Source organism: Balaenoptera borealis (assembly GCF_965194805.1).
Source record: "Balaenoptera borealis genome assembly, chromosome: 17".
Lineage (NCBI taxonomy): Eukaryota > Metazoa > Chordata > Mammalia > Artiodactyla > Balaenopteridae > Balaenoptera > Balaenoptera borealis.
The window spans coordinates 1,227,486-1,254,037 of record NC_138876.1 but is presented as its reverse complement, the minus strand read 5'-3'; the positions used below and the strand labels follow the sequence as shown (position 1 = coordinate 1,254,037).

At 58.0% G+C, this 26,552-nt stretch overlaps 3 protein-coding genes across 27 annotated transcripts; all 3 read left to right on the top strand.

The window, feature by feature from the left end:
- Positions 1 to 303: 303 nt before the first annotated feature.
- GLI4 (GLI family zinc finger 4) lies at positions 304 to 4,687 on the top strand (the record flags this gene model as incomplete). Of its 4 annotated transcripts, none has more annotated exons than XM_082363860.1 (4): positions 304 to 703; positions 2,032 to 2,190; positions 2,881 to 2,982; positions 3,644 to 4,687. In XM_082363860.1, the coding sequence occupies 4 exons, from the start codon at positions 304 to 306 to the stop codon at positions 4,558 to 4,560; spliced, it is 1,578 nt and encodes a 525-aa protein (XP_082219986.1). In that variant the 3' UTR covers positions 4,561 to 4,687. The 4 variants fall into 4 exon arrangements, with proteins under 4 accessions (XP_082219986.1, XP_082219987.1, XP_082219988.1 ...); XM_082363862.1 differs by lacking the exon at positions 304 to 703 and adding an exon at positions 716 to 974 and having other exon boundaries at positions 2,897 to 2,982; XM_082363863.1 differs by lacking the exon at positions 304 to 703 and adding an exon at positions 720 to 974.
- Positions 4,688 to 4,840: 153 nt separating this feature from the next.
- LOC309614930 (uncharacterized protein) lies at positions 4,841 to 12,446 on the top strand. Its single transcript, XM_082363864.1, has 2 exons — positions 4,841 to 10,386; positions 10,624 to 12,446. Coding segments are annotated over exons 1-2 (996 nt in total). The 5' UTR covers positions 4,841 to 9,391; the 3' UTR covers positions 10,625 to 12,446.
- A 1,221-nt stretch (positions 12,447 to 13,667) lies between these two features.
- Positions 13,668 to 26,473, top strand: ZNF696 (zinc finger protein 696). 22 transcript variants are annotated; one of them, XM_082363833.1, is made up of 4 exons: positions 13,669 to 13,833; positions 19,116 to 19,178; positions 19,443 to 19,547; positions 24,824 to 26,473. In XM_082363833.1, exons 3-4 carry the CDS (start codon positions 19,532 to 19,534, stop codon positions 25,927 to 25,929), a joined length of 1,122 nt encoding a protein of 373 aa, XP_082219959.1. In that variant the 5' UTR covers positions 13,669 to 13,833; positions 19,116 to 19,178; positions 19,443 to 19,531; the 3' UTR covers positions 25,930 to 26,473. The 22 variants fall into 22 exon arrangements, with proteins under 22 accessions (XP_082219970.1, XP_082219959.1, XP_082219966.1 ...); XM_082363842.1 differs by lacking the exon at positions 13,669 to 13,833 and adding an exon at positions 18,014 to 18,056 and having other exon boundaries at positions 19,116 to 19,185; XM_082363849.1 differs by lacking the exon at positions 13,669 to 13,833 and adding an exon at positions 18,046 to 18,461.
- Positions 26,474 to 26,552: the final 79 nt, after the last annotated feature.

The following is a 26,552-nucleotide window of genomic DNA, read 5'->3' as shown; positions in this document are numbered from 1 at the left end:
CTCCAGCTGTTTTCAGGAAGAATTCCACGGAAAGCTTTTGGGAACATCTGTAACACACCCCTCAGGCCCTAGAGTTTGGGAGCACACTTCAATGAAAGGGCAGTTTAGGGGGTATTCGAGACACCCCAAAAAAGGGGGGAAGAGTGTCTTCAGCAAGTTCCCCAGCAAATGATGGCCGTCCATCCTGGGGAAAGAAAGATCCCTCCAAGGATGATTTGGGTGGAACTTTTCATATTGCGGAAGGGAGAATTCCAGGGGCTAAAAGAATATGTGTGAGATCCAAGCCTCGCTCCGCAAGGAGGGATGCGTGCCAGACGCGCGCTGCCCTGGAAGCGTGTGAACCGGACACCGCGAGCTCCGCAGACGAACAAAGGGCGGCCGGCCTCGACGGGCTCCGGGCTCTGGGCTGAGAGGGCGCAGGCGGGTCCGCGGCACGCGAAGGGACCTTCCCGGCCCCAGGCTCTCGGCGCGGCTGCGGTGGTCAAAGGCCGCAGACACGCTGTCAGACACCTGTGGGGCGGACCCGCTTGGCGAGGGCCCACGCCCGCCGCCCCCGAGGCGCCCCGCCCACCGCCCCCGAGGTCACCAAGGCACCGGTCCTCCGGGGACCTAGAGCGTCCCGGAAGTCTGCGCGGCCGGGCGGGCGGGGCGCGGGAGCACTTCCGGCCGCCAGGCGGGCGGGCGGCCACCTCCCGTTCGGAAGGTGAGTGGGCGCCGGGCGGCGGTGGTGGCGGCTGCGGGGGACCCCTGGCCCAGCCCGCGCTCGCGCGTTGTCCCCGCAGCCGCCGCGACCTTGGCCTCGGCCGGGCGTGGGGGGCGCGGATGGCGGGACGCAGGGGGCACACTGGCCCCTGACGATCGCGGGTGTCCATTTGCGGGGCGCCTCCCCACGCGCCCGGAACCCCAGGGACGGGAGCTGTGGTGATGTCCACTTTGCAGATAGAAAAGAGGCTCAGAGCTGCCCCTGGCCCGAGGTCCGTGGCCGGACTCAGCCGGGGCACCCTGCTCTCCGCTGCCAAGCGCCCTGAGTTCGGGTTCTTTCCGGCGGCGCACAGGCTCCAAGCTGGGAGGGGGGGTGGAGGAGGGTTTGCTCCTGGGCCGGTACCGTTGCAACAGCGTGGACGTTTGAACTGGCGTCCCTTTGTGACCGCCACCTCCCCTCAGACAGCCCGGCTAGGGGTGACCGTGCCCTTTCCCAGATATTTAAGATGTGGCATACCCAGATGTCAGGACTGCAGCCCCACTGTGTGTCCGCTTACCTGGCTGCGGGTGATCCTTCCCATCATTAGGGGCTGAGGTCTGTCGGGGGCTGACCCAGGAGGCCCCCACTGGTTAGGAGCCCTGTGGCGTCTGCCTCCCTGCTTCCTTGAAGCAGGTACTGTCTGCACCGTTATTGGATGTACATTACCTTTCGTCCTTTCCCTGCCCCTTTTCACTCCCAGATAAGGCCTCCTACTCATGGAAGTGTGAAAGAAAAATCCTCATTTTAGACCAAGCTATTCCTGCTAACCAGACTAAAGAAAAGTATCTTTGACCCCAAAGGAGGCTCGGAGCACCCTGGGCGGAGCTGGGATGTGAGGGGTCCCAGCCTGCAGCCTCTGAGGGGGGTTTTCCTCTCTGGAAATGTCTCGTTAAGATTTAACCTAGGACGTTCCTGCTCCGGCAGGCAAGGTTCAGTTTTTTGCCCTCCCCAGGGCCAGCGACCCCCAGCTGTGATGGGGGAGGTTTTTCTGGGAGAACCAGCTTGCTTCTCTCCCTGGGCAAGGCCTTGGGTTGGGAGGACATTGCAGGCATTGCTGGGAGGAGAGCTTGGGTTCAGTTCGTGTGGGTGCGCTGGTGCTGTGCACATGGTGGAACTAACGCACCAGGGGCCCCGCTGGCCTCGCACTGTGGGCCCCACGGGTTACTTCTTGGCGTTTAGTCCCTCACCCGGGGGGGGAGCCTCCAGCTCCCCTGTGGCTGATCGGCCCCACCCCGCACATCCCTCTGACCCCCTCATCTCGCCGTGGTTTTCGTTTCCCCGGCTCCCAGGTGTGCACTCCTCCAGCAGGCCTTGGGGGAAGATGGCGGCCCTGGGGGACGGTCAGGAGCCCCCTCATGTCCTGTCCACTGTCACTTTCGAGTCACCGGAGACACCTGGAGCCTACCACCACCACGAGGCCCAGCTTCACCTCCACGGCCATCAACATGGTACTTGCCTCCCTGCACCATCACTGCGGGCAGACAGCTCACTGGCGCTGGGACTCCGGCACCCTGGTGCTTGGGTCGGGACTCGGGCAGCAGTGCTTGAGGCTGGGGGCCGAGCTGTGTGAGCAGTGGCTTCCTAGAGGACAGTCCCTTGGAGTGTGTTTCTTTAGGGGATGAGGGGTGCAGAAAAAGCAGCCTCGATGGCCAGGCCTGTGTGAGAGGAGCCAGTCACCTTATCTCCCTCTCCGAGCCTTTGATCCCACGCCAGGAAAATGGTCTCCAGAGTTCTGGGCAAGCTGGTTTGGGTGGGGACCCCCAGGGACCTGCAGGGATGGAGCCACCAGCCTTGCTCTGCCCCCCGGCAGGATCTGGGGGTGTCCAGGTGTGGAAATAGCCGACAACTGGTCGGGAGGGGTTGTCCAAGCCTTGCGGTGTGTGGTGCCCCTGGACCCTGCTCGCACTCAGCCGTCAGGGAGTCCGGGGTCCCTTCCGTGCCCCGTGTCCCACAGGAGGCCTGGCCTCACTCTCCTCACAGTCGAGGACACAAATAAGCTCTTGACAGCCAGGACGAGGGCCCAGGTAGATGTGTTCTATCCCACTCAGCGAGCCTCCAGAGGGCAAGGAGGTGTGTTGGGGGATACGACCCATTCTAGAGGAGGGGGAGATGAGCCCCAGCCCCACTGTGACCCCCAGGCTTCCCCGGCTGCAGCCCTGAGGTGCTCTCCCAGCCACCACAGGAGGAGGATCTCCGGGACGTGGAGGAGCTCCAGACTGGCAGAGACACCTGCTGGCCAGGTGAGCGAGCGGAACCTGCTGCGGGGCCCTGCCCAGAAGCGCGTTTACCTGCGGCCGCCCACCACCGCTGCCAGGCCCCGGGGCCCCACTTGTCCCTGGCTCAGCGCTCACTTCTGTCCCCCACAGCCCCTCCCCCCGTTCAGTCCCGGTCTTGTTGCTGACACTTTCTGGGCTGTGAGCGCAGCGCAGACGCCCATATCCACCTGCCTGTCCGGCTAGAGTGTCTGACTTGGCACCACTGGCCAGCAATCAGGGAGTCGTCCTGGCCCCCCTGTGTACTGCCCTCGGCCTCCACTTGTCCCCTAAGTCGAGCTCTGGTCCCATCCCCTTCCCCTGGGGCTTCGCTCATCCAGGCCCTCAGCTCCTCGTTTCTCTCCCCCCCCAGCCCACCCCCGCCTCTCTCCCCTAGAGCAGCCCTTGGGGTGTCCTCTGGGGGTCCGTGGAGCAGCTTCGGGGCCGTGTGGGCAGCGTCCTCAGGATCAGGGGCTTTTCTGCTTGGCTCTGAGTCCGAATCTCCTGTCAGGCCTCCCCCTCTCCACATGCACACGCACCCTGTGTGCTCTCACCCCGGTCCTGTCATCTGGCATGGGACGGGGTCCCCGCGGAGGGACAGCCTGGTGGGCGGCTGAGCGCTCTCCGCCTCTCCCGTTTCCCATTTCAGATCCCGAGTTGGAGCGCGAGCAGGCCCCGTCGTCTCCCCAGCCGCACAATCCTGAAGACCAGGCGGACCAGGACCCAGGGGTGCTCAGGACCCTTCTGAGCAGCCTTCCCCGTAGACCCAAGTGTGGGGACAGCTTTGGGCAGGAGTGCAGCCTGGAGCGGCCGGGGCCCGGGCCCCGCGCCCAGAAGAGAGGCACCTGGCGTGGGCCGCTTGGGCTGCAGGGAGCCTCGGGGACAGAGGGCGGCCCGGGGCGCGCCGCCGAGCTGGCGGGCAGCCTCGGCCGGGGCTCGGGCCTCGGGGCCCGGCGGGGTGGCCCGCGGGGCGGGAAGCCGCACAGGTGTGAGGCCTGCGGCAAGAGCTTCCAGTACAACTCGCTGCTGCTGAAGCACCAGCGCATCCACACGGGCGAGAAGCCGTACGCCTGCCACGAGTGCGGCAAGCGCTTCCGCGGCTGGTCGGGCTTCATCCAGCACCACCGCATCCACACGGGCGAGAAGCCCTACGAGTGCGGCCAGTGCGGCCGCGCCTTCAGCCACAGCTCGCACTTCACGCAGCACCTGCGCATCCACAACGGCGAGAAGCCGTACGAGTGCGGCGAGTGCGGCCAGGCCTTCAGCCAGAGCTCCAACCTGGTGCGGCACCAGCGGCTGCACACGGGCGAGAAGCCGTACGCCTGCAGCCAGTGCGGCAAGGCCTTCATCTGGAGCTCGGTGCTCATCGAGCACCAGCGCATCCACACGGGCGAGAAGCCCTACGAGTGCCCCGACTGCGGCAAGGCCTTCCGCGGCCGCTCGCACTTCTTCCGGCACCTGCGGACCCACACGGGCGAGAAGCCCTTCGCCTGCGGCGCCTGCGGCAAAGCCTTCGGCCAGAGCTCCCAGCTCATCCAGCACCAGAGGGTGCACTACCGAGAGTAGCGGGCGCAGGGGGCGCGTCAGCAGCCTGAGGTCGAGGCGAGTTCCCGCGGAGGGCTCCTGCCTTCGCGCCTCCTGGTTGGCGCAACCGGCGTCTCGTGCGTGTCCCGAATAAAGTCTGTGTACTTGATGGACGCGGGAGGAAGGCCACGTGGCTGCCCCCCATCCCTGAGGGCTCCTCGGTGGAGGAGTGAGGGACCTAAGGCAGAGCCCACCGTGTGCCCTAGCGACCGAGGCCTGCAGGCATCGTGACTTACCAGAGCCATAGCCAGGGCGGGGTCAGGCACCCCAGGACGGGTGGTTTCCCGATTGGGTGGGGGGGCCGGGCTGCCCGCTCTCACCCTGGGCTGTAGTCTCTGGTGGTTTGGTTCCCTCATGCATGTGGGAGAATGTGTGTAGCATGTTCTCTCTGCAGCAAGCCCTCGGATCTGCTCCGTTTGCCTTCTCACCCTGCCTCTGTGCCTACTGGTGGCTGCCTGAGGCCAGCGGGCTTCAGTGGAAGGTGGCCCTGCCCAGGCTGCAGAGCTGCCTCCGGCCCCAGGGGGTTCCCCGCTTGACAGGTCTAGGCGGCTGCAGCTGGGCATTGGCTGCAGCCGGCTCCAGATCCGCCACGACCGCCCGCTAGCTCTCCGGCCCCTGTGGTGAAGGGCAGAGCCCAGCTGGGTGGGGACGCCTTCTGCCTGCCTGCCTGCCTGCCTGCTCCCTCCTGGACGGCTTTGGGACCCCCCCACCTGCACCACACACGGAGGAGTTGCCCGGCCCCTCTCCAGGCTACAACTCCGCCTCGCCTCCGCATCCTCTTTCCCAGTGACCCCAACGGAGAGCCCTGTGGTTGGGCTGCCCCGCCTCTCCAGGCTACACTCCCAGGGCCCCGAGGCCATCAGGTGCTTTGGACTCCCCCACGAGGGTCAGAACACACCCTTGAGTCGTCTTTGCTGGTGCACTGTGACGCCCCGGAAGACGAGGGACACCCGCCTTCTCCCCAGTCCCCTGTCCCTAACACCACGCGGCTACTGGGTATCGTGAAGCTTCCATCTTGGGCAGCCAGGCCGCGGAGCGGGCGAGCAGAGCCCCCAGGGCTTTCACGGGGAGCGGCGGCTCAGCCTGTGCTCCAGAAGGGTCATCCTGCAGCCTCGGCACCAAGGCTGGACTTGGGTACCTGCGCCACAACCGGACTTAGCGGGCAGCCCCAGAGCAGAGCCCAGCGGTCCTCCACACCGTCCTAGACTGTCCTGGAGGTGGCCCGGCAGACCCTCAGCGACGGGACAGGGCGGGAGCTCCCAGGCCACCGAGCAGCAGGCGTGCAAGCTAGGAAGGCTGCCCAGAGGAGGGGAGCGTGGAGTCAACCACCCCCAGCTGCAGCTCCTCGGTGCCAGGCGGTAAACTCTCAGCAAAGGCTCTGTGTCCTCCCTTGTCGCGTGGGGCCCACTGAGATGGGCTGAAGGCGTTTGCATTTGCTGGCTTGGGACCGGCTCCCTCTCGAGGGTTCCATCTGACCCATGCAGCGCCTCCCGGGAACCTGGAACGCCCAGCAGGACCCAGGCGAGGGCCCCTCAGGGCATCTTCTCTGCCCGCTGGGGCTGCCCAGGTTTATCAGTATCTGGCTGCACAGGACGTTATAGTTCTCGACCCCTGACTGCTCCTGGGACGCGGGCACAGCCCGGAGTCTCTGCGCTGTCCTCCCGTCTCGTGTCAGGCACAGGCGTCACGCCCCGCCTCCCCCGCCATCGTCATCCTCCAGTCGCAGCTCCGTGCCCCGGCCTGCTCTGGAGCCTCTATCCAGCCCTGGTTGCCAGTGTCTCTAGCTCAGCGGCCACTGTCCCTCGCCTCCCGCTGACCCCGTTATCTCCAACCCCATGGGCTGCTCTCCCTCCCACCCAGGCCCATGTCCTCGGCTCCAGCCAGCCTCACACTCTTCCCTGAACCACTGGTCTCCGGGAGACCAGGGTTAGGGTCTGCCTGCCCTGATGCCAGCCCAGGCACTTACTGTCCCTCACGGAGCCTGTTTCCTCCTCTGGAAATAGGGACAGCCGTCTTTTGGCACCGCATAGGGTGATTGGGAGGATGGCCATAGAATCCTTTGCACGCCACCAGGCATACAGCAAAAACCCATAAAAGGGGCTCCTGGAAAGGCTCTGTCGACAACCAGGGACAGGTCAGGAACACTGTTAATGGACAGCCTCAGCAGAAAGCCACCTGGGGCCAGGGCCGGCCACGGCAAGTGTAAAAGAACATTGAGGGAGAAGGAGTGAGGCACCAGGAAAGCGGTCCCTGTGCGTTTCAGAGCCCAGGAAGTGGTCACTTGTGTAGGGGCAGTATCTGCTTTCGGCCCTAGAAGTAAATAAAAGCCCTATAGGAGCTTGAGCCCTAAAGAAAGGTGGTCCTGTGAGGAGCTCCCAGGGCCCCGCACAGGGAAGAGGGTCCAGGAGCTGACAATCCATCTTGGGCTCTGTGCAGAGTGTGGAGCGGGCTGCGTGTGCCTGTGAGTCAGGAAATAACGACAAAGCTGGGCCTAAATGTGGATGTGGACGCTTTTCAGTTGGATACAAGGGTTTTTATTTTTACATGAATATAAGCAGTGTGGCATGATGGTTAAGAGAATCGACTTTGAAACTTAAAGCCCAACTCTACACTTAAGTGTAATGTTGGACAAGTTATTAGTCTCCAAATTTGTTTTCTAATTAGGAAAAAAAAAAAAGATGTATTAGGGCTCTCCAGAGAAACAGACTCAATTGGAGAGATAGGTAGATAGGTAGGTAGGTATTCTTAGGAATTGGCTCACGAGATTATGGAGGCTGAGAAGTTCTGAGACCTGCAGTCAGGATGCCGGAGACCCAGGAGCGCCAATGGCATAGGTCCAGTCTGAAAGCCGGCAGGCCCAGGACCCAAGAAAAGCCAGTGTTTCAGTCCAAGTCCAAAGGTAGAGTGAGACTGATGCCCCAGCTCAACAGTCACACAGGAGGAGTTCCATATTACTTTGTCTTTTTGTCCTATTCAGTCTTTCAGCTGATTGGCTGGGACCCACCCACATTAGGGAGAACAACCTGCTTTACTCAGTCTGCTGCCTCAGATGTTGATCTCACTCAGAATAACGTTTGACGAAGTATCTGGACACCCTGTGGCCCAGGCCAGTTGACACATAAAATTAACCATCTCGAGCAAGGATAAGATTGTACTTAATGCCATCGGGTTGGCCTCATTCCTCCCCATCTGGATGTGCTCTCTCCCCGTGACGCAGAGCAGAGCTCAAAGCGGCCCCAGACCCATTCGCGTCTATTTTAGCCACTAGAAGGGTAAGGGAAGCATCGCAGGGAAGGGCTCTGCTGGGTCCTGCTGGGGTCTCATGCCACCCACTGTCCATCCCTGGGCCAAGGGCTGTAATCAGGGAGATGGGCCCAGAGATTGTCATTCAGCCTGATTCAAGGTCACACCCATGGCTGGCTGCAGGTTGCTGGGATGGGCAAACAGAACCATAAGGTCCTCTGCACACGTTTTCAATACCAGTGTTGTCCACGCGCTTGTCTTTTTCAGTTGCTATGCAACATTCCATATTGGGCTACCTCAGTATCCCAAGGGTTTCCGACTTTGAGAGACCCCAGATTAACGATGGTCCAGAGGTGGAAGCCAAGACGTGGTCTATGGACTCATCTGCTCTGTGCCGTGTGCCCCAAAGCAGGTGGGCAGGAAGGCAGGCTCTCCCAGCATCCAGCTTCTAAGGACCTTCACTCTACTTTGTAGCCCTGCTCTGCCACTCACTTCTATGCCACCTGGGCAAGGTCCGTATCCTCTCTAAGCTGCATCGGTAAGTTGGCAATAGTGATTCTATTGAATACATCACAAGGTTTCTGTGAGCACTAAATGAGATCATTATGTGAAGAACCAGCAGAGCACAGGCCAGAAGCAGAAGTTAACATCCACTTCCCACCCGGAAAATATACATCCTCCCTCATGATAGTTTATTACGCTTATTTATTTCCATCCCATTCATTCAGTAAACCCTCTTTGAGCACCTGCTCTGGGCTGTACGTGTCCCCATCTAGGAGGCTGCTTTTCCACACAGCACGTCACACCCAACTCTGTCCTCGGTGTGCAGCACGGTGGTGGCCTGTGCACTGCTGTATGGTTAAACAGTCACTGGAGTCACCCAAGTGTATCAATGGTCAGATCCCCTGACTTTATCTTTTAAACCCAAGGCTGCGGGCTAAATCAAATCTGGCAGGACTTTTCCAACTCCACTAGGGAAAGTGAGACAAACTGTTCTTCAGAGGTCTCTGACTGGGGTCTCAGACCCCTGAGGAATGAGTATCAGAGGCTCCTCCTGGGGGCAGAGCTTGCTGAAAAACACAGATTCCCAGGCTCCACACCAGCGAAGACAGATTCAGTAGGCCTGGGGTAGAGCCAGGGAATCCGGATTTAGTTCCAACACCCCCAGTGATGTTGACACTGTGCCAGGCTTGGGAACCTCTGGTCTCATCTAGTCCCTCAAAGCAGGTGCATCTGCATAGGCAGTGGTCCAAGCCCCACTCAGACACCACCTGGAGAGGCAACCTGCAGTGCTGGACAGCTCTGGCTCGCGCCAGGATCTGCCCTCTCACCGCCAGCTGCGCCCAGCTCTGCCCTCTGGGCCAGTCGTAGCCTGGCTGCACTCACTCGTAGGAAGAACCCTCAGGATTTTCTAGCCACTAGAAGGGTAAGGGAAGCATCGCAGGGAAGGGCTCTGCTGGGTCAGGGCCAGGGCCAGGGTGCATCTCCTCCCCCCTGCGGTTCTTTTCTAAGCACTCAGTTCCCTCAGCTGGTCGCAGGGTTTGTGGACTTGCCTTAGCAATGGACGGTAATGTTCTCACCTCAGTCCAAGCCAGCGTGCGTCATTCCTCCCCAGAGCCCTTCCTACGGCCTTCCGGGCCCTACACGCCGAGTCCCCTTGCTTTCTCCCTCCCAGGGTCTCTGCCTCGCCGACAACTTCTCCGAGGCCCCATCGCCAGGGCAGCCCAGCACCTCGGACAGCTCCAGGGACGCGCGCACGCCTCCGGGCGCAGGTCCACGGCCCTGGGGCTCTCCGGGTCCCCCGAGCCTCTCCCCGGGACTCCTCCCCAGGAGCTCTCCCCCCGGCCGCTCCCCTGGGCGGGTCCCCCCGCGGGTCCCCCGAGAGGGTCCCCCCAGCTTCCTAGAGCTCCCGGAAGTGCCGGCGGCGCGGGGCGGGGCTCCCTGTGGGCGCGGCGCGCGCTTCCGGCTCCGGCTACCGCCGGGGCTCGGGAGCCGGTGCGTGAGAGGCCCCGCGGTGCTGGTCGCTGGGCCCTGCAGCTGGGCCGGCGGGGGACGCGGCGTCGCGCCCGGCTCCCTCAGGCCTTCCCTCCCGCCGTCCGCACGACCAGCCACCGCGTCCCCCGCCGCTCTCGGTACCGTGGCCGGCGGGCTCGACCCCCGGCGCCCGAGCTCCGTCCGTGCGCGAGGAGGGCGCCCCCGGCCTGCTGGGCCCAGGGCCTGGACGGCCACAGGCGAGGTTCCCAAACCATGCTTCTCCCAACTCCTTATTTTAGGGAGTCCGCTGGAAGATTTGAAAATCCCGGGAAAGCCCGGGTTTCCCTTTCAGAGAAGCTCATCCTGGAGTGTCCAGGTGGACCTTGCTAAGTCCAGGCCAGTGTGCCCTTGGGGAGAGCATCTGGCTCTGGGCACGGCCCCATCTGCACAGCTGGGGTGTGTTTGCCTCAGGACCTCTCCACGGATCAGCACGAATCCTCATCTCACCGATGGCAGCGCTGTCACCCACTCTGCCTGCCGAGGGTACCGGGCCAGGCTCTCCTCTTCCGGAGGCGGGGACCCAGGGACATGGTACTCCCCTCTCGAGCCCTGGTCTTTGTCCCTTGGGCCACAGGTCCTGACCTTGGCATCTGTCATTCAGGGTGCAGCCTCCTCGGGCTGTTCCCAGTGCCCTCCCCCCAACCCTGCTGCCTTGCCCCAGGGATCAGCCAGGCCCCAGATCTCAGGGGAAATTGAAGGCTAGTCCTCAAGGAGGACAGGTTTTAACAGAATTCTTTTCTTTTTTTGTGATTTTGTCTTAACTTTAAGAGTTTATTTGAGCTGGGGCTTCCCTGGTGGCGCAGTGGTTGAGAATCTGCCTGCCAGTGCAGGGGACACGGGTTGGAGCCGTGGTCTGGGAAGATCCCACATGCCGCGGAGCAACTAAGCCCGTGCGCCACAACTACTAAGCCTGCGCGTCTGGAGCCTGTGCTCCGCAACAAGAGAGGCCGCGACGGTGAGAGGCCCGCGCACCGCGATGAAGAGTGGCCCCCGCTCACCGCAGCTAGAGAAAGCCCTCGCACAGAAACGAAGACCCAACACAGCCAAAAATAAATAAATAAATAAAAATTTAAAATAAAAAAAAAGTTTATTTGAGCAAAAATCGTTTGGAATCAGGCAGCACCAAACGAAGTGGTTAGGAGTGCTCCCAGATTTCTTTTTCTTTAATAGTGTTTTGGGAGTTTGTGTCCTTCTAACACCTTCCGCTCCCTGACCTTGATCCCTGCGTAACCCCATCCCAGACAGAGGGCCTAATTTCTTTGTTCCCGCCCCGCTGATTTAAATGAGATGATGCGGCCTTTGCCGAAGTCTCTCCATGCTCTGGTTCACAGTCTGGTGTCATTTGCTTCCTCCCTTTCTGGTTTCAGACCATGAGGACGGAGTTCAGAGTGAGGAGCAGATTCTGGGGCAGAACCGCAGGGTGTCCCGGGGACAAAGGTCCTAAGGCCCGGGCCACAGGGCCAGGGACTTGCCGGGCCATGCAGAAGCCATCGGGGTTCACAGGGGCAGGCAGGGCTGCCACACAAGGCCTGCGCGCACCAGGCGATTCTCGAGGAAGAGAGGAACCATGACCATGAGCCCAGAAGCAAAGCCTGCCTCACCGCCAGCCTGGTGACCCGCCAGGAAGACCGCGCAGGAGGGAACCCCGGTAGCTGCGACCCCAGCTGGAGGAGCCACTCAGAATCCAGCAGGCGTGGGGAGCCCCAATGGGCGAACCAGCACTGCACGGGGCCGTGCGGCCCGAGGCCTCCCCATGAGGGGCCCACGTTCTGGAGCAGTGGCAGCTTCCAAGCGGGGAGAAGCCTCCTTACTGTCGCAAGTGCGGGAGGGTTTTCCGCCACAGGTCGGACCTGGTGAAGCACCAGAGGGTCCACACCGGCGAGAAGCTCTACCAGTGCGGCGAGCGCGGCCGCGCCTTCAGGGCCCTGTCGGGCTGCTTGTGGCACCAGCGCGTCCTCACCGGGGAGAACCATTTCCGCTGATTGGGACCGCAGGGGTCCACCGGGGCCTGTGCCGCGCCAAGCCGACCTTCCACTGGAGGGCGCTGTGGATGCTACGGATGCCTGCCGCGCCCTGCTAGGGGCGCGGGGAGAGCAGCACGCGGACCCCCGCTGAAGATGGCCCCTGCACCCCAGTTAAGATGCCGGCGCTCGTCTCCTCGACCGCACCCTCCCCCAGCCCTCACCACCCCAGGGCCGCCCAGTGAAACAAGTGCGAACAGAGTCCAGGTCTCGGGCGGAACAGAAGGTCGAGGCAAGGCGGCCACGCCCTTTCTCTTCTTGGGAGACCTGGCGGCTTTGCTGTTGACAGACATGCAGGGAAGTGTAGGGCCTGAGCGCCCCGTGGCCCCCTAATGGCGGCCCTGACCGAGGCCTAGACGAGGGCTCAGGCGCTGGGGAAGAGCAACTGGGGCCTGGTTGTGTACAGCCGTCAGGCGACCAACGGTCTTTGCATGTTAAGGGTTATTTTAAAATTAGGATTAATATGCCCAAAACATATGTACGACCTACTAGTGAACGAAATATTTGCGGGCTTGTACTACGGGCTTATCCCCGACCCGAAACAGTCTTGTCCTTTTCATAGAAATGGACGCGGATAGCCAGGGGCGGGGCGCCGCCAGGGGCGGGGCGCCGCCAGGGGCGGGGCGCCGCCAGGGGCGGGGCGCCGCCAGGGGCGGGGCGCCGCCAGGGGCGGGGCGCCGCCAGGGGCGGGGCGCCGCCAGGGGCGGGGCGCCGCCAGGGGCGGGGCGCCGCCAGGGGCGGGGCGCCGCCAGGGGCGGGGCGCCGCCAGGGGCGGGGCGCCGCCAGGGGCGGGGCGCCGCCAGGGGCGGGGCGCCGCCAGGGGCGGGGCGCCGCCAGGGGCGGGGCGCCGCCAGGGGCGGGGCGCCGCCAGGGGCGGGGCGCCGCCAGGGGCGGGGCGCCGCCAGGGGCGGGGCGCCGCCAGGGGCGGGGCGCCGCCAGGGGCGGGGCGCCGCCAGGGGCGGGGCGCCGCCAGGGGCGGGGCGCCGCCAGGGGCGGGGCGCCGCCAGGGGCGGGGCGCCGCCAGGGGCGGGGCGCCGCCAGGGGCGGGGCGCCGCCAGGGGCGGGGCGCCGCCAGGGGCGGGGCGCCGCCAGGGGCGGGGCGCCGCCAGGGGCGGGGCGCCGCCAGGGGCGGGGCGCCGCCAGGGGCGGGGCGCCGCCAGGGGCGGGGCGCCGCCAGGGGCGGGGCGCCGCCAGGGGCGGGGCGCCGCCAGGGGCGGGGCGCCGCCAGGGGCGGGGCGCCGCCAGGGGCGGGGCGCCGCCAGGGGCGGGGCGCCGCCAGGGGCGGGGCGCCGCCAGGGGCGGGGCGCCGCCAGGGGCGGGGCGCCGCCAGGGGCGGGGCGCCGCCAGGGGCGGGGCGCCGCCAGGGGCGGGGCGCCGCCAGGGGCGGGGCGCCGCCAGGGGCGGGGCGCCGCCAGGGGCGGGGCGCCGCCAGGGGCGGGGCGCCGCCAGGGGCGGGGCGCCGCCAGGGGCGGGGCGCCGCCAGGGGCGGGGCGCCGCCAGGGGCGGGGCGCCGCCAGGGGCGGGGCGCCGCCAGGGGCGGGGCGCCGCCAGGGGCGGGGCGCCGCCAGGGGCGGGGCGCCGCCAGGGGCGGGGCGCCGCCAGGGGCGGGGCGCCGCCAGGGGCGGGGCGCCGCCAGGGGCGGGGCGCCGCCAGGGGCGGGGCGCCGCCAGGGGCGGGGCGCCGCCAGGGGCGGGGCGCCGCCAGGGGCGGGGCGCCGCCAGGGGCGGGGCGCCGCCAGGGGCGGGGCGCCGCCAGGGGCGGGGCGCCGCCAGGGGCGGGGCGCCGCCAGGGGCGGGGCGCCTGTGACCGTTGAAGAGTTTTGGGTTGCGAGATTAGTTGACCCTAGTTGGTCTTCTCTGCGGTTGTAGGGCTGCGAGAACAGGGTAGAGCACAGACCCGGATGTGGATAACGTTGGTGGGAAGTGGCCGCAGTGGCGCTCCGAACGCGTGCGCCTAGGTGAGACCCCTGTAGTGCCTGGTGGCTTGTTTGATAGAAGGTTCAGGAGCGGAAGTCGGGCTGGCGTTTTCGGAGTGTTGTTTTTGCTAAGAGTAGCCCTCAGAATACTGGAGGTTTTCCCTTGTGATGCGTCGGCAAGCTTATTTCTAGTTTTTAGATCATCTTTTTGTTTTTTAATATTTATTTATTTATTTACTTATTTGGCTGCTCCAGGTCTTAGTCGCAGCACTCGGGATCTTAGTTGCCTCGTGGGGGATCTTTTAGTTTCTGCACCGCAGATCTTTAGTTGCGGCTTGCAGGCTCTTAGTTGCGGCATGCGGGATCTAGTTACCTGACCAATGATCGAACCCAGGCCCCCTGCATTGGGAGTGTGGAGTCTTAACGACCGGACTACCTGGGAAGTCCCTAGATCATCTTTTTAAGATGTTTTAATTTTTATGTGTGCTTTATGATTTTTATAATTTTTTACAAATAAATGCAGTGCGTGGTGGGCGGGTACTCAGCGTTTACTGATGCCTCTGCTGTGAAAAGCCTCAGCACACAGGGTGGGCTGGCAGGAGACTGGTGCGGGGAGCCCCGTTTGGGCGGGATTGCGGGAGAGGCTCCAGAGGGGCCCCGGGGATGGCAGGGAGTCCAGCGGTGGGAAGGTTGCGGGTTGCAGGTTGCACGTACTGAGTAGGCTCAGGGCTGCTCCGGCTTCAGCTCTTGCGTTCTGAGGCTGGTTTTGGTCCCAAAGAGGTAACTGTTTAGGCTGTTGTTGGGGGTCCAGACTACCTGGTTCCTCCCCTCCTGGCCCTGCTGCTGCTGCCCAGCCGCCTGCTGGAAGGCCTGTCCACTGTGCTCGGCCCCTCATCTCTCCCCCTACATTGTGGCAGGACTGTAGGCCCCAGCTGCTCTGGGCAGTAAAAGGGAACTGGGAAGACCCGGCGGGCTTCGTCCACCTTTCTGTTCTGCACCCGCAGCGACCAGCAGCATTCCAGTGGCACGTGTTTTGTTGGCCCTGGATGGAGGAAGACGGGCAGAGCAGAGCCGCTGACCAGTGGTGAACAGGGACCTCTGGCTTCCAGCGGGGAGATTCGGTGCCCATCTGTCAGCACCGCGCAGTCGGGCTTGACCGAGCGAGGTGTGGTGCTTGCCTTCTCCATGTGCCAGCTCCTTCCTCTGGAAACACAGTCTCTCTCTGGGGGTTAATATCAGAAGAGGTGATGAACACAGTGCAGGGCTGTCCAAGGAGGGTGTGGCTGGGAGCAGGCAGACTGAGTGCTATCTGCACTGTCCCCCTGGGGCTGTTAGTGGAGGGACAGACCACGTGCGCACTTGGGGCCTCAGGCCAGCCTGAGTTCAGCCCTCCCCACCTCGTGCCGGCCCAGCCCTGGCACCACTGAAGCCTGTCCGCCCCTCTGGGCACTGGCCAGCTCTCCAGTGCCCAGGGCCTGGTCCTGGAAGCTGAGTGGTCCCACTACCCATGAACAAAGCAAGCGACAGAAACCCCTCAGCACTGGCTCGGGCAGCACGCGGGATTAAGGAGCTGCTTCAGGAGCCCCAGGAATGTGGATTTTCTGGCCTGTCAGAGAGGTCTCTGTCCCCTCCCCGCCTCTCATCTCTGCAGGCCCCATGTGGCCTCGGGCTCCAACCGCTGACCGGCCTTCCCCAGGTCTGACACCATCTCAGCCCGGGCTGCAGAGTACAGAGCCCTCTCTTACTCCAGCTCCTGGAGAAGCGGGTGGTGGGGGTTCCAGAATGATCTAGGGGAAGAAAGGGAGAGGAGCACTCCCCAGAAGGAAGGGGTCCCGAGCAGAAGCAAGGCACAGGCCCCCAGATGCACCCCTGAACCTGTTGGAAAAGAAAAGCCAGTGCACGTCCCATGAGGGAGCCATTGTTGTAGCCTCTGAACAAGAAAGCTCCCTCCGGGCACCTGGTTGTAGAAGCGACACGTGTGTGATAGGAAACTGGGACATGTGGGAACATGTGGAGAAGAAAACCATTCGCCGCCTGCGTCCAGGGGTGTGGTTGTCGGCCTCATCTGCACCATTGGAAAACAAACTCAGTACGCAATTTATGATCTGCTTTGGGGCTTAAAAACAAAACAGGCTTTCTCCATGTTTTACAAGATCTTCAGTGACTGCTGTTTGTCAAGATTTCACTTTTTGATAAAACTTTTGACAAAGCCCATTTTCCCTATTATATAAATAGAATATAGCGTAGAAAATTTGGGAAGTGGGGAAAAGTAGAAAGACTAGTTCTACTAGAATCACACTAGTTCACACCCCATGGCAGAAATGTACCTTTTAATTTTTTATATCTATACAAATTCTTTCTTCCCCGAATCTTTTTAGAATGGATTGCATCCATTATGTCTCTTGGTTCCATAACCCTTTAGTGTGTATTTCCTATACTCAACGATATTCTCTTACAAAACCACAGTGCAGGTACCAAATCCAGGTAATCGGACATTGATACAATGCTCAGCAAAGCGAGGCTTCTCATCATGCTCGCGGCATTTTCCCTCCAGCCCAGCATCCATTCTGGGATCCTAGCCTGCCTGTGGTCACTGTGTCTCCTGAGGAATCTATAGTGGGGAGCAGTTCCTCAGCCTTTCTTTTCTCCCGAGATGGTTTATTAGTTGCAAGGCGGAAAATGGTACCCACACAGTCAAAAAACCAGAGAACTGTGTGATCAAAATGATCACTAGCCAGTGAAGAGCCCGTGGACACCATGTCCCTCCACGTGACGCCCAGAGGACACGTGGTTGCAGGATTCCAGCTGGAGAGGTGCGACCTGCGTCCAGTGATGTGGAAAGGGAAGGGAATGGGCAAAGCTCAGAGGGAGGCGGGAATGAGCCTGGTGTGTTCAGGGAGCGGCGGTGACCGGTTTCACAGTTGGGGGGAGCTGGAGGAAGAGGTGACACTGGACAGGTGGGTGGAAGCCGATGGAGGTAAGGCCTGCTGCCATCCAAGCACTGGGCCACCATCGAAGGCCCAGCCCAGCTGTGAGGGTGCCAGTCTCCACCCGTGCTTCTCTCTGGGCTAAGAACCCGGGGTGGGTGCCAGAGCAGCAGACTTCCATAGAAGGAGAATCTTGCGGAGGGACATTGTCAGGGACCAGGGGGTCATTTCAAGGGCTCTCTGGGCTGTGGGGTTTCTGGAAGCAGGTTAGAATGAGGTGGCTGAGGAGAGACCACAGGAGTCATCTACAGGAAAGTGCCCAGAGCACGGAGAGACAACTCAGTGATGGGCTGGGGACAAGACATTCGTCGCCTAGGCCCCACGACACGTGTCTAAGGCAGACGCTGTGAAGGTTTCTCAGCCGGGATTAAACACAAGAGCACCCACTCTGCAGAGGACCCCAAGGCCGCCGTTCCTGTGGGAAGCCTGCAGCCCCACGTCACGTGTGGAGCCCAAAGAACTCCCGCCCTCGGGAACTGAATCCTGCCCACAGCCACGTGAGACCCCAGTCGTGGCCAACACCTTGCCTGCAGCCTAGGAGAGACCCCAGCTCAGGACCGGCCAGGCTGTGCCTGGACTCGTGCAACCCAAGGAAGCCGTGAGATCATAAACGCATGATGCTTCAAGCCCTTAAGTGTGTGGTCATTGAAAACCAGCGGTGAGGGAACCCCGGAGAATGTGGCGCGGCGGCCGGACGCGCGGGAAAAAGGGGATTTCTGCGCTGCCTCTGGCCTAGGAGGGGAATCCACCTGCCGAGGACCAGCCGCTGTGAGGCTCTGGCGCCCAGGCCGGGCAGGCTCGGGGCGCCCTCCCCTCGGCGGATCTTCTCCATGGGGAAGCGGTCCCTGCGGTTCTGCCTGCTTCTTCCCCCGGGGTGCTCCCCCCTTTCTCCAAGAGCGCTGACTTCATCCGTCCGTGCATTCGCTCGTTCCGCAGTCAGCAAGGTCACCTAACCAGGCTTACTCCCCGGACCTCAGGCCTGGACCTGGTGGAGGCCACGCGGCCCAGGGCGGGGGCCCGGGAGGCGTCCCAGAGGTGCGGAGAGTGAAGCCCTGCAGGGGCGGGAGCGGTCGGTGTGAAGGTGGCCGGACAGCAACCCAGGGTCTTGCACGCGAAGCTAGGGAATCCGCCCATAACTCGCGAAGGCAAGCTCACGCCCCCCCTGCGGCCTCCAGGGCAGCTGAGTGCAGGTCCTCCGGCGCCCTAGAACGTCACCGGAAGTGCCCGAGCCGCCCGGGAGAGGGAGGTGGCGCTTCCGGCGGGCGGCGGGGGCTCCGGGTAAGTGGCGGCGGACCGGGGCCTGGGCAGGGGATGGCAGATGCTGGGCCGCGCCCGCGAAGGAAACAGAAATATGGGCGCAAGGACGGGCCGTCCCTACGGGGCACGGGGCCCTTGTCTGTCCTGGGCTCTCCCTGCGAAAGGGCTCACATCCGGGAGGAGAGCGGAAGCGGGGGGCGGCCCTACCCCCGCCGTGTGACGGCCCCGGGGACAGCCTTCCCCGCCCATTGTGACGACCAGTGTGAAGGCCCCGGGACAGCCTCAGACAGTTCCCTGAAGTGAAATCACAGTATGATTTTTAAGGCCTTTGTAAATCATCGAATTACCCGCCGTCCAGTGCACTTTTTCTTCTTCCAGCGGTGTATGAAGGTGCCAGTTTCCCCTAATCGTCTATATGCTCATAAGGTGCCACTGTTTTTAACCCTTTTTTTTTTTTTTTTTTTTTAATATTTTACTTATTTTAGGCTGCGTCGGGTCTCAGTTGTGGCTTGGGGGAACTTCCGCTTAGGTACGCGAGCTCCTAGTTGTGGCACCTGGGCTCTTCTAGTTGCGGGCGCATGGGGTCCAGAGTGTGTGGCTCCGTAGTTGTGGCGCTCGGGCTTAGCTGCTCCGCGGCATGTGGGATCTTAGTTCCCCGATCAGGGATGGAACCCGTGTCCCCTGCACTGGAAGGCGGTTTCTTAACCACTGGATCACCAGGGAGGTCCCAACTACTTGTTTATTTTCTTCTGCTGGTTACCTGTTCATAAATTTTACTAGTTTTTCGTGCTTTTTGATGTATATATAGTGGGTTTTAGATATGGAGGATATGAATCTTTGTGTTGCAAATATCCCTCCCGTTTTTTGTTTTTTGTTTTTTTTTTTCCTTTCTGTTTTTGATAGTAAATATCCTTGTGTAGTTAAATCTGTCACACTTTACCTTTGGTGGCAAGCTTAGCAAAAGCATTCCTCAATCCAAAATTGCGCCACTCAGATCGTTACTTTTTTGGTTTCGTATATTTATATTCAGATCTTTTATCATTATCAAGAAAAAATGTAAGTACATAGAAATTTTTCCAGACATCCGAGGACTGACTAAAGGTGCTGGTTGGTTCCTGGTGGAGCTGAGACCACAGCGGGCAGGTAACAGGTGCTGCCACATCTGTCTCTGCTCCTGATCTGCTGGGGGGGCAGGGGTCGGGGAGCCAGCATGGCCTAGACAGTTCCCAGAGGGTGTCCCGTGGAGCACTAGTTTCTGGGATGTCTGCTTATTCAGACCTTGATTTATAGTGAGGTGGCTCCTTCAGGGCCCTCTGGGCAGGCTCTGACCCTCCCTTCTCTGAAGGTACTCTGACCTCACCTCCCCTCTCCCTGTCATTTTCTCCCCTTTCTTTCTCTTTCTCCCAGGCAGGTGTCCCACTACTGGTGTTTCTGCAGGAAGCAGCAAGCAGAGCCCCAGCCTGGGTCCGCAGAACGCCACAGAGAGGGCTACCCTGATGGACACATGCACAGGTGAGGGAGGCAGCCAGGCCCAGAGGGCCATCCTGGGATCAGGGACGTGGGGACAGCTTAGGAATCGGGGCTCCCAAGTCCATCTGCCTGGCTGCTACCCTGGAGGTGTTACTAGGCTTGGGCAGCTTCTAACCATCACAGCTCCCCACCTCCGCGCCTGCTGTGCTCCCTCAGCCCCTCCCTCCTTTGCTCTCCTGGACACACTCTACACCCTGCTCTCTCCTTTCTCTGGTCCCCCCACCTGGAGACCTCTGAGAACAAGAATTTTATTTTTTAAATTATAGTTGATTTACAATGTTGTGTTACTTTCAAGGGTACAGCAAAGTGATTCAGTTATATGTACATGTTCTTTTTTGTGTTCTTTTCCATTATAGGTTATTACAAGGTAATGAATATAGTTCCGTGTGCTATACAGTAGGACCTTGCTGTTTACCTGTTTTATATATAGCAGTGTGTAGCTGCTGGTCCCAAACTCCTAATCTATGCCTCCTTCCGCTCCCTTTCCCCTTTGGTAAACATAAGTTTGTTTTCTGTGTGAGTCTGTTTCTGTTTTGTAAATAAGTTCATTTGTATCATTTTTTAATTTTTTTTTAATTTTATTTTTAAAATTATTTTGGCTGCATTGGGTCTTTGTTGCTGCACGCAGGCTTTGCTCTGGTTGCGGCAAGCAGGGGCTACTCTTCGTTGCAGTGCGCGGCCTTCTCATTGCAGTGGCTTCTCTTTGTTTTGGAGCACAGGCTCCAGGCACGCGGGCTTCAATAGTTGTGGCACGCGGGCTCAGTAGTTGTGGCTCGCGGGCTCTAGAGCGCAGGCTCAGTAGTTGTGGCGCACGGGCTTAGTTGCTCCACGGCATGTGGGATCTTCCCAGACCAGGGCTCGAACCCGTGTCCCCTGCCTTGGCAGGCGGATTCTTAACCACTGTGCCAGCAGGGAAGCCCCTGTATCGTTTTTTTAGATTCCACATATAAGTGATATCATATGATATTTTCGTCTGACTGACTTCACTTAATAAGATAATCTGTTGCTGCATGTTGTTGCAAATGGCATTATTTCATTCTTTTTATGGCTGAATAGTATTCCATTATATATATATATACATATATATATATATATATACACATACACATATATATACATTCATACCATATCTTCTTTATCCAGTCATCTATTGATGGACATGTAGATTGCTTCCTGTCTTGGCTACTGTGAATAGTGCCGCTATGAACATTGGGGTGCATGTATCCTTTCAAAATAGAGTTTTTTCCGGATATATGCCCAGGAGTGGGATTGCTGGGTCATATGGTAGTTCTATTTTTAGTTTTTTAAGGAACTTCCATACTGTTCTCCATAGTGGCTGTATCAATTTACATTCCCACCAACAGTGCAAGAGGGTTCCCTTTTCTCCACACCCTCTCCAGCAGTTATTATTTGCAGACTTTTTGGTGGTGGTCATTTTGACCAGTGTGAGGTGGTACCTCATTGTAGTTTTGATTTGCATTTCTCTAATAATTAGCAATGTTGAGCATCTTTTCATGTGCCTGTTGGCCATCTGTATGTCTTTGGAAAAATGTCTGTTTAGGTCTTCTGCCCATTTTTTTGATCGAGTTTTTTTTTGTTATTGAGTTGGATAAGCTGTTTGTATATTTTGGAAATTAAGCCCTTGTCAGTCGCAATGTTTGCGAATATTTTCTCCCATTCCATAGGTTGTCTTTTTGTTTATGGTTTCCTTTGCTGTGCAAAAGCTTTTAAGTTTGATTAGGTCCCATTTGTTTATTTTTGCTTTTATTTCTTTTGCTTTGGGAGACTGACCTAAGAAAACATTGCTACAATTTATGTCAGAGAACGTTTTGCCTATGTTCTCGTCTAGGAGTTTTATGGTGTCCTGTCTTACGTTTAAGTCTTTGAGCCATTTTGAGTTTATTTTTGTGTATAGTGTGAGGGAGTGTTCTAACTTCATTGATTTATATGTGGCTCTCCAGCTTTCCCAGCACCACTTGCTGAAGGGACTGTCTTTTCACCCTTGTATATTCTTGCCTCCTTTGTCTAAGATTAATTGACCATAGGTGTGTGTGTTTATTTCTGGGCTGTCTATTCTGTTCCATTGATCCATATGTCTGTTTTTGTGCAAATACCATGCTGGGGTTTGGTTTTTTTTTTGAATTTTATTTATTTTTTGATACTGCAGGGTCTTATTATCCATTTTATACATATTAGTGTATATATATCAATCCCAATCTCCCAATTCATCCCACAACCCTCCACGCACCACCCCCCACCGCTTTCCCCCCTTGGGTCCATACGTTTGTTCTCTACATCTGTGTCTCTATTTCTGCCCTGCAAACCGGTTCATCTCTACCATGTTTCTAGGTTCCACATTAACATACGATATTTGTTTTTCTCTTTCTGACTTACTTCACTCTGTATGACAGTCTCTAGATCCATCCACATCTCTACAAATGACCCAATTTCATTCCTTTTTATGGCTGAGTAATATTCCATTGTATATATGTGCCACATCTTCTTTATCCATTTGTCTGTCGATGGGCATTTAGGTTGCTTCCATGACCTGACTATTGTAAATAGTGCTGCAATGAACATTGGGGTGCATGTGTCTTTTTGAATTATGGTTTTCTCTGGGTATATGCCCAGTAGTGGGACTGCTGGGTCATATGGTAGTTCTATTTTTAATTTTTTAAGGACCGTCCATACTGTGTTCTCCGTAGTGGCTGTATCAATTTACATTCCCACCAACAGTGCAAAAGGGTTCCCTTTTCTCCACACCCTCTCCAGCATTTACTGTTTGTAGATTTTTTGATGATGGCCATTCAGACTGGTGAGAGGTGATACCTCATTGTAGTTTTGATTTGCATTTCTCTAATAATTAGCGATGTTGAGCAGCTTTTCATGTGCTTCTTGGCCATCTGTATCTCTTCTTTGGAGAAACGTCTATTTAGGTCTTCTGCCCATTTTTTGGTTGGGTTGTTTTTTGAATATTGAGCTGCATGAGCTGTTTATATATTTTGGAGATTAATCCTTTGTCCGTTGATTCATTTGCAAATATTTTCTCCCATTCTGAGAGTTGTCTTTTCGTCTTGTTTGTAGTTTCCTTTGCTTTGCAAAAACTCGTAAGTTTCCTTAGGTCCCATTTGTTTATCTTTGTTTTTATTTCCATTACTCCAGGAGGTGGATCAAAAAAGATCTTATGTCAAAGAGTGTTCTTCCTATGTTTTCCTCTAAGAGTTTTATAGTGTCCAGTCTTACATTTAGGTCTCTAATCCATTTTGAGTTTATTTTTGTGTATGGTGTTAGGGAGTGTTCTACTTTCATTCTTTTACATGTAGCTGTCCAGTTTTCCCAGCACAACTTATTGAAGAGACTGTCTTTTCTCCATTGTATGTCCTTGCCTCCTTTGTCATAGATTAGTTGACCACAGGTGCGTGGGTTTATCTCTGGGCTTTCTATCCTGATCTATATTTCTGTTTCTGTGCCAGTACCATATTGTCTTGATTATTGCAGCTTTGTAGTATAGTCTGATTCCTCCAGCTGTTTTTTTCCCTCAAGACTGCTTTGGCTATTTGGGGTCTTTTGTGTCTCCATACAGATTTTAAGATTTTTTGTTCTAGTTCTGTAAAAAATGCCATTGGTAATTTGATAGGGATTGCATTCAATCTGTAGATTGCTTTGGGTAGTATAGTCATTTTCACAGTATTGATTCTTCCAATCCAAGAATATGGTATATTTCTCCATCTGTTTGTATCATTTTTAATTTCTTTCATCAGTGTCTTATAGTTTTCTGCATACAGGTGTTTTGTCTCCCTAGGTAGGTACCATGCTGTTTTGATTACTGTAGCTTTGCAGTATTGTCTGAAGTCTGGGAGGGTTATGCCTCCAGCTTTGAGGAACAAGAATATTAATTCTTGGCTTTGTCTCACCAGGGCCCAGCAGTGTCAACTGACCTAGGCTCAGGGTTGGTGACCAGGAAGTGTGTGGTGGATGAGAATCTGGCTGGCCTCCCACCCACTGGCCACCTCTTTCTTGGGCTCCAGGCCCCTCTGTTCTGAAGAGTTCAGGCCACGTTTGGGGGAGGGCTCGTATTCAGTTGCCTGTTGTTGCTGTTGTTGAATTGTCACATGACCTGTGCTAACAACCAGGCCACCTTCCCTTGGCAAAGACACATGCCATTTCAAGCTTTTCCCCATCATACTCTACTCTAAGGTTCTGGTTCAGCACTGGGAGCTTGGGGAGAACATGACCGTGGCTCCCCCAAACACACGTGTACCTGCTCTCCTGGGAAGTCACAGAACCCCCGTGTCAGGTGGTTCAGCCACCCTGTGTCCCTGCACATCATCCCTTGGGGGGTGAGTTGGGGATGACCCAGAGGCGCAGCCATGGAGCCACCCTTCGGGCCCAGTACTTCCGGACCACCGTCTCCCTCCCCTGTCTGACCCTAATCCTGACCAGATCCGGCCCAGACAGCACTCTTCAGTCTCACAACTTGGGGCTAAATTTTAGCAAATGCTACCATACACAGAGTGTGGAGCAAAACAGGTTACTAAAAACAGTCCATTCAGAAAAGGAATAAAGAGAAAGCACCCTGTCTGGGTTGCTGGCCTGAGCATATACTATGAGATGTACGGCCTGAAGGGCGGTGAGGCTGAGGGTGGGGTCCCAGTGTCAGAGTGGTGACCAGCATCTGTGCCAGGGGACTGAGCTTCTTGGTTAGGACGTTTGGCAGCCCAGGTTCTGCCTTCCGGGAAGACTTCTGGGCACTTTGGGCTGGAGGTGCCTGTTGGGGGCAGCCTGTGCATTCCAGGATGTTGAGCAGCCTCCCTAGCTTTTCCCCACTAGGTGCCAGGAGCGCCCCCTCCCCACTGTGACACTGGAAGTGTTTTCAAACGTGGCCACACGTGCTTGCTCTGCTGCCAACCACTTCTCTCTGCATTCCAGGCCATGAGGCCATACCAGGGGGTCACCAGAGCCTGGGGGTCTGTCTCCCCCCACTCGTGAGACCAGGCAGACTGAGGTTAGAGGCTTGGGCCTTTTCTGGAGTCACAGGGAAGCCTGCTGATTAGCTCTCCCCCAGTCCCTTGTCCATTCCTGTGACCACAGGTGTTAGAAGTCGGGGAGGAGAGCTGGGCAGGAGGAGGACAGGCGGGATAATGGGTGTCTGCTGCCCACTAGCGTCTTACCATTTACTGTCATCATGTGGCTCTCCCGTGCCATCTGTGTGTCGTTAGCAGAGTTCTACGTTGTGCATCTCTGCCCCTGTTTTCCAGCTTTTCTAGCACAGGCACCGAGTGGTGGCCCGGCTTCCTGCTACGCTGCTTCGGTGGCTGAGAAAGGGGCTCAGAGCCCAGGGCTGATGCCACGGCAGGCAACCTTAGAAGAAGGGGGACGCCGTGGACAGGCTGTGCCAGGACCGTTACGGGGGCCTCCCCAGGCACTGCGGTTTCCAGACCCTTGTGGGAATGAGGAAGCTGGAGAGAGGCCCAGAGATTCCCCTCGGGGACCAGTTGTTTATGAGGAAACTGGAGGGCAGAATGGCCATGAGGACAGTGTGTCTGGGTCAGAGGTCACCCTGAATGCAGCCTCCACGGCCAATAGGAGAAGCCACTGGAAAGGACAGCCTTACCGATGCAGCACTTGCGACAGGAGCTTCAAATGCTATTCGGATGTGGTGAAACACCAGAGCATTCACTCTGGGGAGAAACCCTACGAGTGCAGCGACTGTGGGAAGGCCTTCATCCACAGCTCCCACGTTGTCAGGCACCAGCGCATTCATAATGGGGAGAAGCCTTACGTTTGTAAGGAGTGTGGGAAAGCCTTCAGCCAGAGCTTCAACCTCATTAGACACCAGAGAATCCACACGGGAGAGAAGCCCTATGAATGTGCTGAGTGTGGCAGGTCCTTCAGTCAGAGGTCAGACGCCATTAAGCACCAGAGAATTCACACTGGTGAGCGGCTGTATGAATGCAGCGAGTGCGGGAAAACCTTCATCCACAGCTCAAACGTCGTCCGGCACCAGAGAATTCACCACGGAGAGAATCCTTACGAATGCAAAGAGTGTGGGAAAGCCTTCAGCCAGAGCTCCAACCTCATTCAGCACCAGCGGGTCCACACCGGGGAGAAGCCCTACGCCTGCCAGGAGTGTGGGCGTGCCTTCAGCCGCAGCTCCTTCCTCAGCGAGCACCGGCGCATCCACACTGGGGAGAAGCCCTACGAGTGTGGCGAGTGCGGCCGTGCCTTCAGGGCCCTGTCGGGCTTCTTCCGGCACCAGAGGATCCACACTGGGGAGAAGCCTTTCCACTGTGCCAGGTGTGGCAGGGCCTTCCGCCTGAGCTTTCATCTCATCCAGCACCAGCGAGTTCACGGCACGGAGTGAGCCTGTTGGGGGGTGAGCGTGGAGTGGAAAATTGAGTAAATAAGATTGGAGTGTGGGTACAACGCCCTTCACTTTTTGCCCATGCCCCCAGCTTTGTGTACTTCACCCCACAGGAAGAGGATAAAACTGTCTTGGTGGTCTCCAAGCCTGCCCATGGAGGCCAGCAGTTTGTCTACCGCCGCCTGGCCAGGAGCACCAGAAAGGAAAGAGGAGCCTTGGGGAAGGAGACGTGATGGCAATGTGTGCCTCGGAAGTTAATTTATTTCATTTTCACAGCACTGGGTTTTTCCTGAAGTATAATTTACATACAGTGGAACGCATAGATCTTAAGTGTTTCTTTCGTTTTATGAGTTTCAACAAGTACAATGTGCTTTGACCTTTACGCCCACCACACTCTCAAGATGTAGACTATTTCCATCACCCCAGAAAGTCTCCTTATGCCCCTTCAAGTCAGCCCTTTATCCTCAGAGGCAACCAGTGATCTCGTTTCTGTCACTATAGTTTTGCTTGTTCTAGAACGTTATATAAATAGTGATATAATTTATACTCTTTTATGTCTTTTTCCCTTTGCTTAATGTTTTTTGAGGTTTATCCATGTATCAGTAGGTTTTGGGGTTTTTTTT

Excerpts from the sequence above, each read along its gene's own strand:
- LOC309614930 (XM_082363864.1), top strand. The coding sequence starts at position 9,392 with ATGTTCTCACCTCAGTCCAAGCCAGCGTGCGTCATTCCTCCCCAGAGC.
- ZNF696 (XM_082363830.1), top strand. The coding sequence starts at position 18,348 with ATGATTTTTAAGGCCTTTGTAAATCATCGAATTACCCGCCGTCCAGTG. Across the intron at positions 18,462-19,084 it reads ATCGTCTATATGCTCATAAG|AAAAAATGTAAGTACATAGA; the intron begins GTGCCACTGTTT and ends ATCATTATCAAG. Across the intron at positions 19,186-19,446 it reads CCACAGCGGGCAGGTAACAG|GTGTCCCACTACTGGTGTTT; the intron begins GTGCTGCCACAT and ends TCTCCCAGGCAG.